The 13,194-nt window shown below is 39.3% G+C and overlaps 1 protein-coding gene across 7 annotated transcripts in view; it reads left to right on the top strand.

The window, feature by feature from the left end:
* Positions 1-13,194, top strand: part of SCLT1 (sodium channel and clathrin linker 1) — a 259,944-nt gene that overhangs the window by 165,697 nt on the left and 81,053 nt on the right. For all 7 annotated transcript variants that reach the window (XR_003432283.1, XR_003432284.1, XM_027103710.1 and 4 more), the window contains 2 exons: positions 8,069-8,143; positions 10,047-10,192. Coding sequence is in view for 5 of the 7 variants with exons in the window: in XM_027103710.1 (XP_026959511.1) it covers positions 8,069-8,143; positions 10,047-10,192 (221 nt within the window). In the remaining 2 variants the exon portion in view is untranslated. The remainder of the gene's footprint in view (positions 1-8,068; positions 8,144-10,046; positions 10,193-13,194) is intronic.

Raw genomic sequence — 13,194 nt, 5'->3', positions numbered from 1 at the left:
ACATTGACTGATTTGCATGTATTGAAGAATCCTTGCATTCCTGGAATAAACCCCACTTGATCATGGTGTATGATCCTTTTAATGTGCTGTTGGATTCTGTTTGCTAGTATTTTGTTGAGGATTTTTGCATCTATGTTCATCAGTGATATTGGCCTGTACTTTTCTTTCTTGGTGACATCCTTGTCTGGTTTTGGTATCCGGGTGATGGTGGCCTCGTGGAATGAGTTTGGGAGTGTTCCTCCCTCTGCTATATTTTGGAACAGTTTGATAAGGATAGGCGTTAGCTCTTCTCTAAATGTTTGATAGAATTCGCCTGTGAAGCCGTGTTGTCCTGGACTTTTGTTTGTTGGATGATTTTTAATCACAGTTTCAATTTCAGTGCTTGTGATTGGTCTGTTCATATTTTCTCTTTCTTCCTGATTCAGGCTTGGCAGATTTTGCATTTTTAAGAATTTGTCCATTTCTTCCAGGTTGTCCATTTTACTGGTATACAGTTGCTTGTAGTAATCTCTCATGATCTTTTGTATTTCTGCAGTGTCAGTTGTTACTTCTCCTTTTACATTTCTAATTCTATTGATTGGAGTCTTCTCCCTTTTTTTCTTGATGAGTCTGGCTAATTGTTGATCAATTTTGTTTTTCTTCTCAGAGAACCAGCTTTTACTTTTATTGATCTTTGGTATCATTTCCTTCATTTCTTTTTCATTTATTTTTGATCTGATCTTTATGATTTCTTTCCTTCTTCTAACTTTGGGGTTTTTTGTTCTTCTTTCTCTAATTGCTTTAGGTGCAAGGTTAGGTTGTTTGTTCGAGATATTTCCTGTTTCTTAAAGTAGGATTGTATTGCTATAAACTTCCCTCTTAGAACTGCTTTTGCTGCATCCCATAGGTTTTGGGTCGTTGTGTCTCCATTGTCATTTGTTTCTAGGTATGTTTTGATTTCCTCTTTGATTTCCTCAGTGATCACTTCGTTATTAAGTAGTGTATTGTTTTGCCTCCATGTGTTTGTATTTTTTACAGGTCTTTTCCTGTAATTGATATCTAGTCTCATAGCATTGTGGTCAGAAAAGATACTTGATACACTTTCAGTTTTCTTAAATTCACCAAGGCTTCATTTGTGACCCATGATATGATCTATCCTGGAGAATGTTCCATGAGCACTTGAGAAAAATGTGCATTCTCTTGTTTAGGGGCAGAATGGCCTATAAATATCAATTAAGTCCATCTTGTTTAATGTATTATTTAAAGCTTGTGTTTCCCTATTTATTTTCATTTTGGATGATCTGTCTATTGGTGAAAGTGAGGTGTTAAAGTCTGCTACTATGAATGTGTTACTGTCGATTTCCCCTTTTATGGCTGTTAGTATTTGCCTTATGTATTGAGGTGCTCCTATGTTGGGTGCATAAATATTTACAATTGTTATATCTTCTTCTTGGATCAATCCCTTGATCATTATGTAGTGTCCTTCTTTGTCTCTTGTAATAGTCTTTATTTTAAAGTCTATTTTGTCTGATATGAGAATTTTACTCCAGCTTTCTTTTGGTTTCCATTTTCATGGAATATCTTTTTCCATCTCCTCACTTTCAGTCTGTATGTGTCCCTAGGTCTGAAGTGTGTGTCTTGTAGACAGCATATATATAGGTCTTGTTTTTGTATCCATTCAGCCAGTCTGTGTCTTTTGGTGGGAGCATTTAATCCATTTACATTTAAGGTAATTATCGATATGTATTTTCCTATTCCCATGAGAAAATGGGAAGAAACAATTAAGAAAACTTGTGTTGGGTTTGTTATTATAGGTCTTTTCCTTTTCTTGTGTTTCTTGCCTAGAAAAGATCCTTTAGCATTTGTTGTAAAGGTGGTTTGGTGGTGCTGAACTCTCTCAGCTTCTGCTTGTCTGTAAAGGTTTTAATTTCTCCATCAAATCTGTATGAAATCCTTGCTGGGTAGAGTAATCTTGGTTGTAGGTTTTTCTCCTTCATCACTTTAAATATGTCCTGCCAGTCCCTTCTGGCTTGCAGAATTTCTGCTGAAAGATCAGCTGTTAACCTTACGGGGATTCCCTTGTGTGTTATTTGTTGTTTTTCCCTTGCTGCTTTTAGTATGTTTTCTTTGTAGTTAATTTTTGATAGTTTGATTAATATGTGTCTTGGCCTGATTCTCCTTGGATTTATCCTGTATGGGAATCTCTGTGCTTCTTGGACTTGATTAACTATTTCCTTTCCCATATTAGGGAAGTTTTCAACTGTAATCTCTTCAAATATTTTCTCAGTCCCTTTCTTTTTCTTTTCTTCTTCTGGAACCCCTATAATTCGAATGTTCATGCATTTAATGTTGTCCCAGAGGTCTGTGAGACTGTCCTCAGTTCTTTTCATTCTTTTTTCTTTATTCTGCTCTTCATTAGTTAATTCCACTATTTTAGCTTCCACTTATCCGTTCTTTTGCCTCAGTTATTCTGCTATTGATCCCTTCTAGAGTATGTTTAATTTCATTTATTGTGTTGTTCATCATTGCTTGTTTCCTCTTTAGTTCTTCTTGGTCCTTGTTAAATGTTCCTTGCATTTTCTCTATTCTATTTCCAGGATTTTGGATCATCTTTACTATCATCATTCTGAGTTCTTTTTCAGGTAGACTGCCTTTTTCCTCATTTGTTAGGTCTGGTGGGTTTTAACTTGCTCCTTCATCTGCTGTGTGCTTTTGTGTCTTCTCATTTTTCTTATCTTACTGTGTTTGGGGTCTCCTTTTTGCAGGCTGCAGGTTCATAGTTCCCGTATTTTTTGATGTCTGTCCCCAGTGGCTAAGGTTGGTTCAGTGGGTTTTGTAGGCTTCCTGGTGGAGGGGACTAGTGCCTGTGTTCTGGTGGATGAGGCTGGATCTTGTCTTTCTGGTGGGCAGGTCCATGTCTGGTGGTGTGTTTTGGGGTGTCTGTGGCCTTATTATGATTTTAGGCAGCCTCTCTGCTAATGGGTGGGGTTGTGTTCCTGTCTTGCTAGTTGTTTGGCATAGGGTGTCCAGCACTGTAGCTTGCTGGTCGTTGACTGAAGCTGGGTGTTGGTGTTGAGATGGAGATCTGTGAGAGATTTTTGCCGTTTGATATTTTATGGAGCTGGGAGGTCTCTTGTGGACAAGTGTCCTGAAATTGGCTCTCCCACCTCAGAGGCACAGCACTGACTCCTGGCTGCAGCACGAAGAGCCTTTCATCCACATGGCTCAGAATAAAAGGGAGAACAAGTAGAAAGAAATAAAGGAAGGGAGGGACGTAGGGAGGGAGGGAGGAAGGAAGAAAGAAAGAAAGAAGATAAAAGAAAATAAAATAAAGTAAGGTAAAATTAAAAAAAAAAAAGCCAAAAAAAATGGACAGATAGAACCCTAGGGCAAATGGTGAAAGCAAAGCTATACAGATGAAATCTCACACAGAAGCATACACATACACACCCAGAAAAAGAGGAAAAGAGGAAAAAATAATAAATCTTGCTCTCAAAGTCCACCTCCTCAATTTGGGATGATTCGTTGTCTATTCAGGTATTTCACAGATGCAGGGTACATCAAGTTGATTGTGGAGATTTAATCCGCTGCTTCTGAGGCTGCTGGGAGAGATTTCCCTTTCTCTTCTTTGTTCACACAGCTCCCGGTGTTCAGCATTGGATTTGGCCCTGCCTCTGCGTGTAGGTTGCCGGAGGGCATCAGTTCTTCGCTCAGACACGACAGGGTTAAAGGAGCTGTTGATTCGGGGGCCCTGGCTCACTCAGGCTGGGGGGAGGGAGGGGTACGGAGTGCGGGGCGAACCTGAGGCAGCAGAGGCCAGTGTGACGTTGCACCAGCCTGAGGCGCACCATGTGTTCTCCCAGGGAAGTTGTCCCTGGATCATGGGACCCTGGCAGTGGCGGGCTGCACAGGCTCCCCGGAAGGGAGTTGTGGAGAGTGACCTGTGCTTGCACACAGGGTTTTTGGCGGCGGCAGCAGCAGCCTTAGCGTCTAATGCCCCTCTCTGGGGTCCATGCTGGTAGCCGCAGCTGGCGCCTGTTTCTGGAGCTCCTTTAACCAGCGCTCTTAATCCCCTCTCCTCGCACACCAGGAAACAAAGAGGGAAGAAAAAGTCTCTTGCCTCTTCAGCAGGTCCAGACTTTTCCCCGGACTCCCTCCCGGCTAGGGCTAGCCGTGGTGCACTAACCCCTTCAGGCTGTGTTCACACCGCCAGTCCGCCCCCTGTGCTCCGACCAAAGCCCGAGCCTCAGCTCTCTGCCCCGCCCGCCCCAGCGTGTGAGCAGACAAGCCTCTCGGGCTGGTGAGTGCTGGTCGGCACCGATCCTCTGCAGGAATCTCCCCGCTTTGCCCTCCGCACCCCTGTTGCTGTGCTCTCCTCCATGGTTCCAAAGATTTCCCCCTCTGCCACCTGCAGTCTCTGCCCGGGAAGGGGCTTCCTAGTGTATGGAAACTTTTCCTCCTTCACAGCTCCCTCCCACTGGTGCAGGTCCCGTCCCTGTTCTTTTGTTTCTGTTTATTCTTTTTTCTTTTGCCCTACCCAGGTATGTGGGGAGTTTCTTGCCTTTTTGGAGGTCTGAGGTCTTCTTCCAGCATTCAGTAGGTGTTCCGTAGGAGTTGTTCCATGTGTAGATATATTTCTGATGCATCTTGATGAAGAACGCTGCGATGTGATGATACAACTTTAGTATTCTTAATCTTTAGTGTACTTCTCTGCAAGGACTGCAAGCCTTGATGACTCACTGGTTACAAGAAAAAGCCAGACATTGAAAACCAATACAATATTGTTGCATTTGAATATTAATGTTTTCAAACACAGACTACTGAAGATATGTTTTCTGACTATAGGTTGTTCACTGGATAAACACCTCTGTGGCATGCTATTCAAGCCACCTTGGGTGTCAGGAAAGGAGCCTTCCACTGCTCCTGCCAGATATACTGTGGTCATATCCTGAGGCCTCTGGCTATGGTTCTGGGTAGGGATGACAGTGCCAGATGTTGACAGAGGCTCACGTCCTTGCGAAAGATCTGCTAGTGTTGGAGGGTCTTCAGCAGAGGCGAGGGATGGCTGTGGCTCACCGTGTGGACAAGGACACTGGCAGCAGAAGTTCTGGGAAGTACTCCTTGGCGTGAGCCCTCCCAGAGTCTCGATATACCATGTCCTTGGACTGGAAGAATCAACATTATGAAAATGACTCTACTACCCCAAGCAATCTACAGATTGAATGCAGTCCCTGTCAAAGTACCAATGGCATTTTTCACAGAACTAGAACAAAAAGTTTCACAATGTGTATGGAAATAGAAAAGACCCCAAATAGCCAAAGCAATCTTGAGAAAGGAAAACAGAGCTGGAGGACTTAGGCTTCCTGACTTCAGACTATAGTACAAAGCTACAGTAAAGAAGACCGTATGGTACTGGCACAAAAACAGAAGTATAGGGCTTCCCTGGTGGCGCAGTGGTTGAGAGTCCGCCTGCTGATGCAGGGGACACAGGTTCGTGCCCCGGTCCGGGAGGATCCCACATGCCGCGGAGCGGCTGGGCCCGTGAGCCATGGCCACTGGGCCTGCGCGTCCGGAGCCTGTGCTCCGCAACGGGAGAGGCCACAACAGTGAGAGGCCCGCGTACCGCAAAAAAAAAAACAAAAAACAGAAGTATACATCAATGGAACAGGATAGAATGCCCAGAGATAAACCCACGTACATATGATCACCTTATCTTTGATAAAGATAATATACAGTGGAGAAGACAACCTCTTCAATAAGTGGTGCTGGGAAAACTGGACAGCTGCATGTAAAAGAATGAAGCTACAACACTCCCTAACACCATACACAAAAATAAACTCAAAATGGATTAAAGACCTAAATGTTAGGACAGACACTATAAAACTCTTAGAGGAAAATATAGGCAGAACACTCTATGACATAGATCACAGCAAGATCCTTTTTGACCTACCTCCTAGAGGAATGGAAATAAAAGCAAAAATAAACAAATGGGACCTAATGAAACTTCAAAGCTTTTGCACAGCAAAGGAAACCATACACAAGACGAAAAGACAACCCTGAGAATGAGAGAAAATATTTGCCAATGAAGCAGCTGACGAATGATTAATCTCCAAAATATACAAGCAGCTCATCACCTCAATATCAAAAAACAACCCAATCCAAAAATGGGCAGAAGACCTAAATAGACATTTCTCCAAAGAAGATGTACAGCTTGCCAACAAGTACATAAAAGGATGCTCAACATCACTCATCATTAGAGAAATGCAAATCAAAACTACAATGAGGGGTCACCTCAGACCAGTCAGAATGGCCATCATCAAAAAATCTAGAAACAATAAATGCTGGAGAGGGTGTGGAGAAAGGGGAACACTCTTGCACTGTTGGTGGGAATGTAAATTGATACAGCCACTATGGAGAACAGTATGGAGGTTACTTAAAAAACTGCAAATAGAACTACCATATGACCCAGCAATCCTACTACTGTGCACTTACCCTGAGGAAACCATAATTCAAAAAGAGTCAGGTAGCACAATATTCATTGCAGCACTATTTACAATAGCCAGGACGTGGAAGCAACCTAAGTGTCCATTGACAGATGAATGGATAATGAAGATGTAGCACATATATACAATGGAATGTTACTCAGCCATAAAAAGAAACAAAATTGAGTTATTTGTAGTGAGGTGAATGAACGTAGAGACTGTCATACAGAGTGAAGTATGTCAGAAAGAGAAAAATTAATACCATATGCTAACTCATATATATGGAATCTAAAAAATAAAAGAAACATGGTTCTGAAGAACCTAGGGTCAGGACAGGAATAAAGATGTAGCCTTAGAGAATGGACTTGAGGACACGGGGAGGGGGAAGGGTAAGCTGGGATGAAGTGAGAGAGTGGCATGGACATATATACACCACCAAATGTAAAATAGATAGCTAGTGGGAAGCAGCCACATAGCACAGGGAGATCACCTTGGTGCTCTGTGTTCACCTAGAGGGGTGGAATAGGGAGAGTGGGAGGGAAACGCAAGAGGGAGGGTATATGGGGTTATATGTATATGTATAGCTGATTCACCTTGTTATACAGCAGAAACTAACACACCACTGTAAAGCAGTTACACTCCAATAAAGATGTTAAAAAAAATAAAGTTGTATATCTTATACACTAACAGTTCTATCTTAATAAAAGATAAATTTAGATTAATAATCTTATTTACAGCGTAGGTTTAAAGATCTTTTTTATAATCAGAGTTCATTAATTTGGGATCATAATTTAGAAGCTTATTTTGAACTTGAAAAACATGTTGTTATATAGTATTTCTGTAAAATAAAGTTATGGTAAAGATAATTGAATATTAGCACTGTACTGTCAGCAGAGCAGGTTCATCCAGCGCATAATAGTAGAAAATAACCACACCCATTCTCAAAAATAAATAGAGAAAAACAAATAGCTGTGAAGAGCCAGTCGTTATAATGATTGTTCTTAGTTTTAGTTTCATTTGCAAAATTTTAAATTTATTGAGTATTGATATGCTTGTTTGATTTTTACTGATTAAAACCTTTCGAGTCAGAAATGTTTTATGTTCATGTTAATGAAACATTTTTACTATGTCTACTGGCTGCTTATAAGTTTTGCAAAAGAAAATTAACTGTTCTAGAATTTCTATACCCATGCATCTTTTAGGCCATAGGTTATCCTATGGTGTTGTGTCACTGTCTAGTTCTATGTTACCTTTTAAAATATGTGGTAAGAGTATATGAAAAGGAAAACTGTAATATGAGAAAGGGGTCTCATTTATTTTTTTCTCCCCAGAATCCCTCAGCCTCTGTTTTCCATCTAGTATGTTTACTTAGAACTTCTTGGCGTTCTATGCCAGAGGTGATCTCTGAAATCCTGAGATAGGTAGTTCTTTAAAGATTTGAGTTTTTCGTTTTTGTTTTTTTCCCCTAATAATCAATATGGTCCTGCTATACAAATAGGGTAAGTGTGGTATTCTTATTATGAACATATCATCTTCCTTTCTGTTTTTCCCCATTTTTCTTAAGGTTTTACAAATATATTTATTTACAACATGATTTGAATTTATAGGAGTGTGCTGAAAAACAAGGCCAAATAGAACGAGGCATTAGGGAGAAAAAAGCAGTGGAAGAAGAACTAGAAAAGGTAAAGAGAAAAAGGAAAAAATAACTACCTAAAACCCAACTGCAAGTATTCAGCATTACTGTCTGCTTTCATCATACTATCTACTAGCAACCCCTATATTATAAGTATTCTCCTGGTGAGTGCTTTTATTTGCTTGGAATATTTTCAGAATCTGCATTTAAGTACTGGTATTGCCTGTATACATTTCTTAACAAGAGTGGCCACATTATTTGAACTTTTTACTTAAAGGTATAAATTTTACAAAGTAACTGTATTCCTTGCTTAGACCTCATCCCAATATTAAATTTTATTTTGTCTTCTTTTTAAATTTTCTGCCAACTCTTATTGGGTGTAGGCCATCTATAAATATAAAAAGTATATATAACCAAAAAAATTATAAAATGCTATGATTTTTACCTTTTTAAAAACACAGAGTTTTAATCACAGTTAGGAAAGAATATTTACCCCAGTGACATTTGAGAACGAATATTGCAAGAAGTCTATAGTTTGAAATTTACTTCTTACTTAGATAACTCTTTTTATTTAGCAGTAAATATCCCACTCTTTTAAAATACCTTGGGGAGAAGAAGAGCTAAATTTGATTCAGCAAGTCAAATTGTGTTTTAGGTGCTGCATTAGGAACTTTCATAGAGAGGTTAAGTAATTTACCCAATGTTAAAAAAATAGTAAATGGTAGAGTCAGAGTTTGATTTTCAAAGAAGAGCTGTGTGTTATAAAAAAACATGTGTTATATCTGTATTATTGATATAAAAGATTATGACAACATCAGATAATAAAAGAGTAATTTACAAAGGAGAATATAGTATATAATCCCATTTGTGGGGGAAGAAAAAAAGAAATATACGTATTATGTTCAGGGTAGGCCATTCATGGTCACCACTCCTACAAGGTTGATCCCTTCTGAGTTTCCCTCTGTTATGGAATAGGGCTAGGTCCCATTTAGATTGGACCTGCCATCAGGGTTTGGGATGAATTTTTTTAATATCACATGGCATAGGTTAAGGAATAGGCTTTATTGGGGAAATGTAAAACCTACAAGACTAAAGGCAACAGGTAAAGAGAAGTCACAGCTTTCTCTTCTCCCACTGTTCCACAGACAAGTATGCTATATTCAAAATACTGCTGGTCCTGCAGTATAGATCTGTATTTTAGTAGCAGGACATTGACATTTTGATACTCTGTCTTTTTGTAGAGCAGGAGTGACAAAGCAGTCTTGTCAGTGGGAGAAAACACAGGTTACTTGGCCAAGCATTCTGGATTGGAGGGTACCTGTGTGTAGGGTGTGTCTGAAAATGTGAACTGCCTAGCACCTGGAGACCTTGCAGTTCATGGGATGCTACAGCCTCTCTGTCATAGGTGGAAGCCCAGTCTCACAGGAAGCAGAGCTTGAATACAACCACTTCTGCTAGGGAAGGGGAAACCCCCATTTCAGCTAGATCGTTGTCTGGTTAACCTAGAGATTCTGGACTCACTTTCAGATAGTTCTACTCATCGCACCACAGTATGTGTCTGTACTTTTGAATATTGCAATACAGAATTGTCTTAAAAGTGGTCATCAAAGAATCAAAGCAGTTGTCTCCAAGTGGTAACATTTAGAGTATTTTTTTAATTTCAGCTATTTTATATTTCTTTCTAGCATTTATTAAAACTATTTGAATAGTATAATGAGCCTGAATAATTTCAAAAAATAAGCAATTACTTTATATGTCAGTTTTCAGCATTTTATTTTGTAAATGTGAAACAACCAAAATTAATTATTGATACATTCTGATGTTATAATGGGACAGATGAACACATGATCATGAGTTTTTATTTCTCATCATTTATTTCAGTTTCTAAACTGTATAATTTCTTAAGATAATTTCCTTGTGCAAAGTAATATACATATAAGCCTCTTCTGCAGATTTACCTTGAAGGCAGAATAAATGAAAATGATTACAGAAAACTAGAAGAAATGCACCAAAGATGCCTGGCTGCAGAACGTTCAAAAGATGATCTTCAGCTAAGACTTAAGACAGCAGAAAATAAAATCAAACAACTTGAAATAAAGTAAGTTATTCTTTTGGATTTTCAGAATTCATACAATTTTTGAGATTTTTTAGTTTTTATAGGACTCATAATTATATCTTATGTTGAAAAAAGACTTTTTAGCACCAAATAGAATTTCTTTTCAAGATTATTTTTGAAAACTAATTTCTTCAGGAAGAAAAGATACAGTACTGTACCATTTTATTTTAAGTTTCTTGTTTCTGGCAGTTAAATAGGATGTTCATAAGATCATTTTTTTCATACTAACTATGCAGCTATTACAGTAGCTTGCTTATAATTATTGCTTTTATACTCAGTTTAGAGGTATTGAATATTCAGTAATAATCCATCATTTGTATTTATTACATTGTCTATTAAAATGATAAATTTATAATCTGGCCTAATTCTGAATATTTCTCTACCTTTTCCCCCCAGAGTATTACTTATTATAGTAAAACTTACTTAAGTTGAATGAAGTTTTGATCTCTGTTACAGAATATGTTTAATAGTTATTTTAAAAGAGGAATGATATCAGCAGTATGGCAGAATAGGAGGTCCCCAGCCCATGTCTCTCCACAGAAACAAATATTTGGCAGGCATCCATAGACAAAAATGCCTTTGTGGGAGCACTGGAATCCAGGTAGGAGGTTGCAAAGCCTTAGTGGAGCCCAAAAATGAGGAGGCAGGCCTGCACACCAGTGGCAGGCCCTCCAACTGTGGTCCCATCTATGAACCCAAAGCAGCCCCATCTTCCTGTGGATTTGGCTCCAGCCCTCCTTGCCCAGTCCCACACCTAGCCCCTTCCCAAGGAACCCTTATAGGTACTCTCAGTAATAGGCCTGCCAACCTCAGACCTGGCTGTGGCCGCCAAAGCATTCCCATTACCCAGCTCCGGTTCCACTCTCCTGCAGCCTGAACATAATGCTGCCCATCCGGGAACCAGCCCAGTAACCTCACGGGAGCACTAACGGACCCATTGGAAGCCACACCTGACTGTGCCCCTGGTAACAAGTCTGCCAGTGACGGACCAGACTGCACACCCAACAAAAGCCACAAGACGTGGATCCAGCCCTGTTCTACCACAGTTTGAGGCAGTCTTACATGGCCAGGGATTCACCCAAGGGACCCAGCAGAAGCCACTCTTGTAGATGCCCCCATTACAGGCCTCAGACCTGACTATGATCCCTGAAACAGTCTGTGACCCAGCTCTAGTCCCACCCTACCACAGTCCAGAAGCAGTTCTGCCTGCCCATAGGCCAGCCCAGTGAACATGACAGGAGCACCTTAGAATCCTAACAGACACAACACCTGACTGCACCCCTGGTTACAGGTCTGCCAACCATGGACCTGGCAACAACCACATGACATGGTTTCAGTCCCGCTTAGCTGTGATCCCAGAGGCAGTCCCATCAGTTCTGAGACAAGACAGGAGAAGGTCTTTAGCTGCCAAAACCAGTCTAAAGACTGGAAGAGGAGTCTGCTCCTTCACATGCACAGATAGCAACAAAGAATCAAGCAAACATGACACCACCAAAGAAAACTAATAAGGCTCTAGTAATCAATGCAAAACAAATGGAGATCCATGAACTTCTAGACAAAAAATTAAAAATAATTGTCTTAAGGAGCTTAATGAACACAGATGGTCAACTACGTGAAATCAGGAGAACAATACCTTAACAAAATGAGATGTTTAACAAACAAATTGAAACCATAAAAGAACCAATCAGAAATCCTAGAGCTGAAGAATACAGTGATTGAACTGAAAAATTCAACAGAGAGCTTTATCAGCAGACTTGGTCATGCAGAAGAAAAATCGGCAAACTCAAAGACTGGTCATTTGAAATCATGCAGTGAGAAGAAAAGAAAAAAGAATGAAAAAAGAGTGAAGATAACCTACATGATTTATGGGACATCTTGAAGCGAATCAGTATCCACATTATGACAATCCTGGAAGGAGCAAAGAATGAGAAAGGGGTAGAAAGTTTATTTAAAGAAATAATAACAGAAAACTTCCCAGACCTGGGTAGAGTAATGAATATCCAGATCCATGATGACCAAAGAACAACAAATAGAGTGAACATCAAGAGCTTCATTTGACACATTATAATCAAAATGTCAAAAGTCAAAGAAAAAAGAATTTGAAAACAGGAAGAGAAAAGGGACTCATCACATACAAGGGACTCCCTCAACCCCTGCATAAAACTATCAATGGATTTCTCAGAAGAAATCTTGCAGGCCAAGAGAGAGTGGCATAATATATTCAAAGTGCTGAAAGAAAAAACTAGGAACCAAGAATACTATACTCAGCAAAGCTCTCCATCAGAAACAAAGTAGAGATAAAAACTTTCCCAGAAAAAAAGAGATCAAAAGGAAGTTCATCACACTAGACTTACTGTACAAGAAATAATAAAGGGAGTTTTTCAAGTTGAAATGAAAAGACACTAATTAGCAACGTAAAAACAAAGTATAAACCTTTAGTCGTAAAGATAAGTATATAGTCAAATTCAGAATACTCTAACACTGTAATGGTGGTACATAATCACTTTTAACTCTGGTATAGAAGTTAAAAGATAAATTTTTTGAATAACAGTAGGTACAATAATGTGTCAGTGAATATACAGTATAAAAAGATGTAAATTATACATCAGTAACATAAAATGTGAGAGAGCAGAGAAGTAAAATTGTAGAGATTGTTATGTGATTGAAGTTAAGTTGTTACCAGGTTAAAATAGACTAACCCTAAGGTGTTTCATGTAAGCCTCATGCCAATCACAAAGAAAAAATGTGTAATAGGTACACAAACGATAAGAGAATGAAAGCATAGTACAAAAATCAACAAGAAGACAACAAAATAGTAATAAAGGAACCAAGGAACTACAAAACAGAAAACAATTAACAATATGGCAATAGTTATGTCCTTACCTATTAATAATGACTTTTAATGTAAGTGGATTAAATTCTCCAATCAAAATACATAGAGAGGCTCAATGGATTAAAAATCAAGTTCCAGCTATACACTGCCT

This window comes from Aethalodelphis obliquidens, unplaced genomic scaffold (assembly GCF_003676395.1).
Source record: "Aethalodelphis obliquidens isolate GAN/ISIS:26980383/991018 unplaced genomic scaffold, ASM367639v1 scaffold6, whole genome shotgun sequence".
Classification (NCBI taxonomy): domain Eukaryota; kingdom Metazoa; phylum Chordata; class Mammalia; order Artiodactyla; family Delphinidae; genus Aethalodelphis; species Aethalodelphis obliquidens.
Note: the sequence above shows the minus strand (reverse complement) of the source record. Positions and strands in the feature narration are given on the sequence as shown.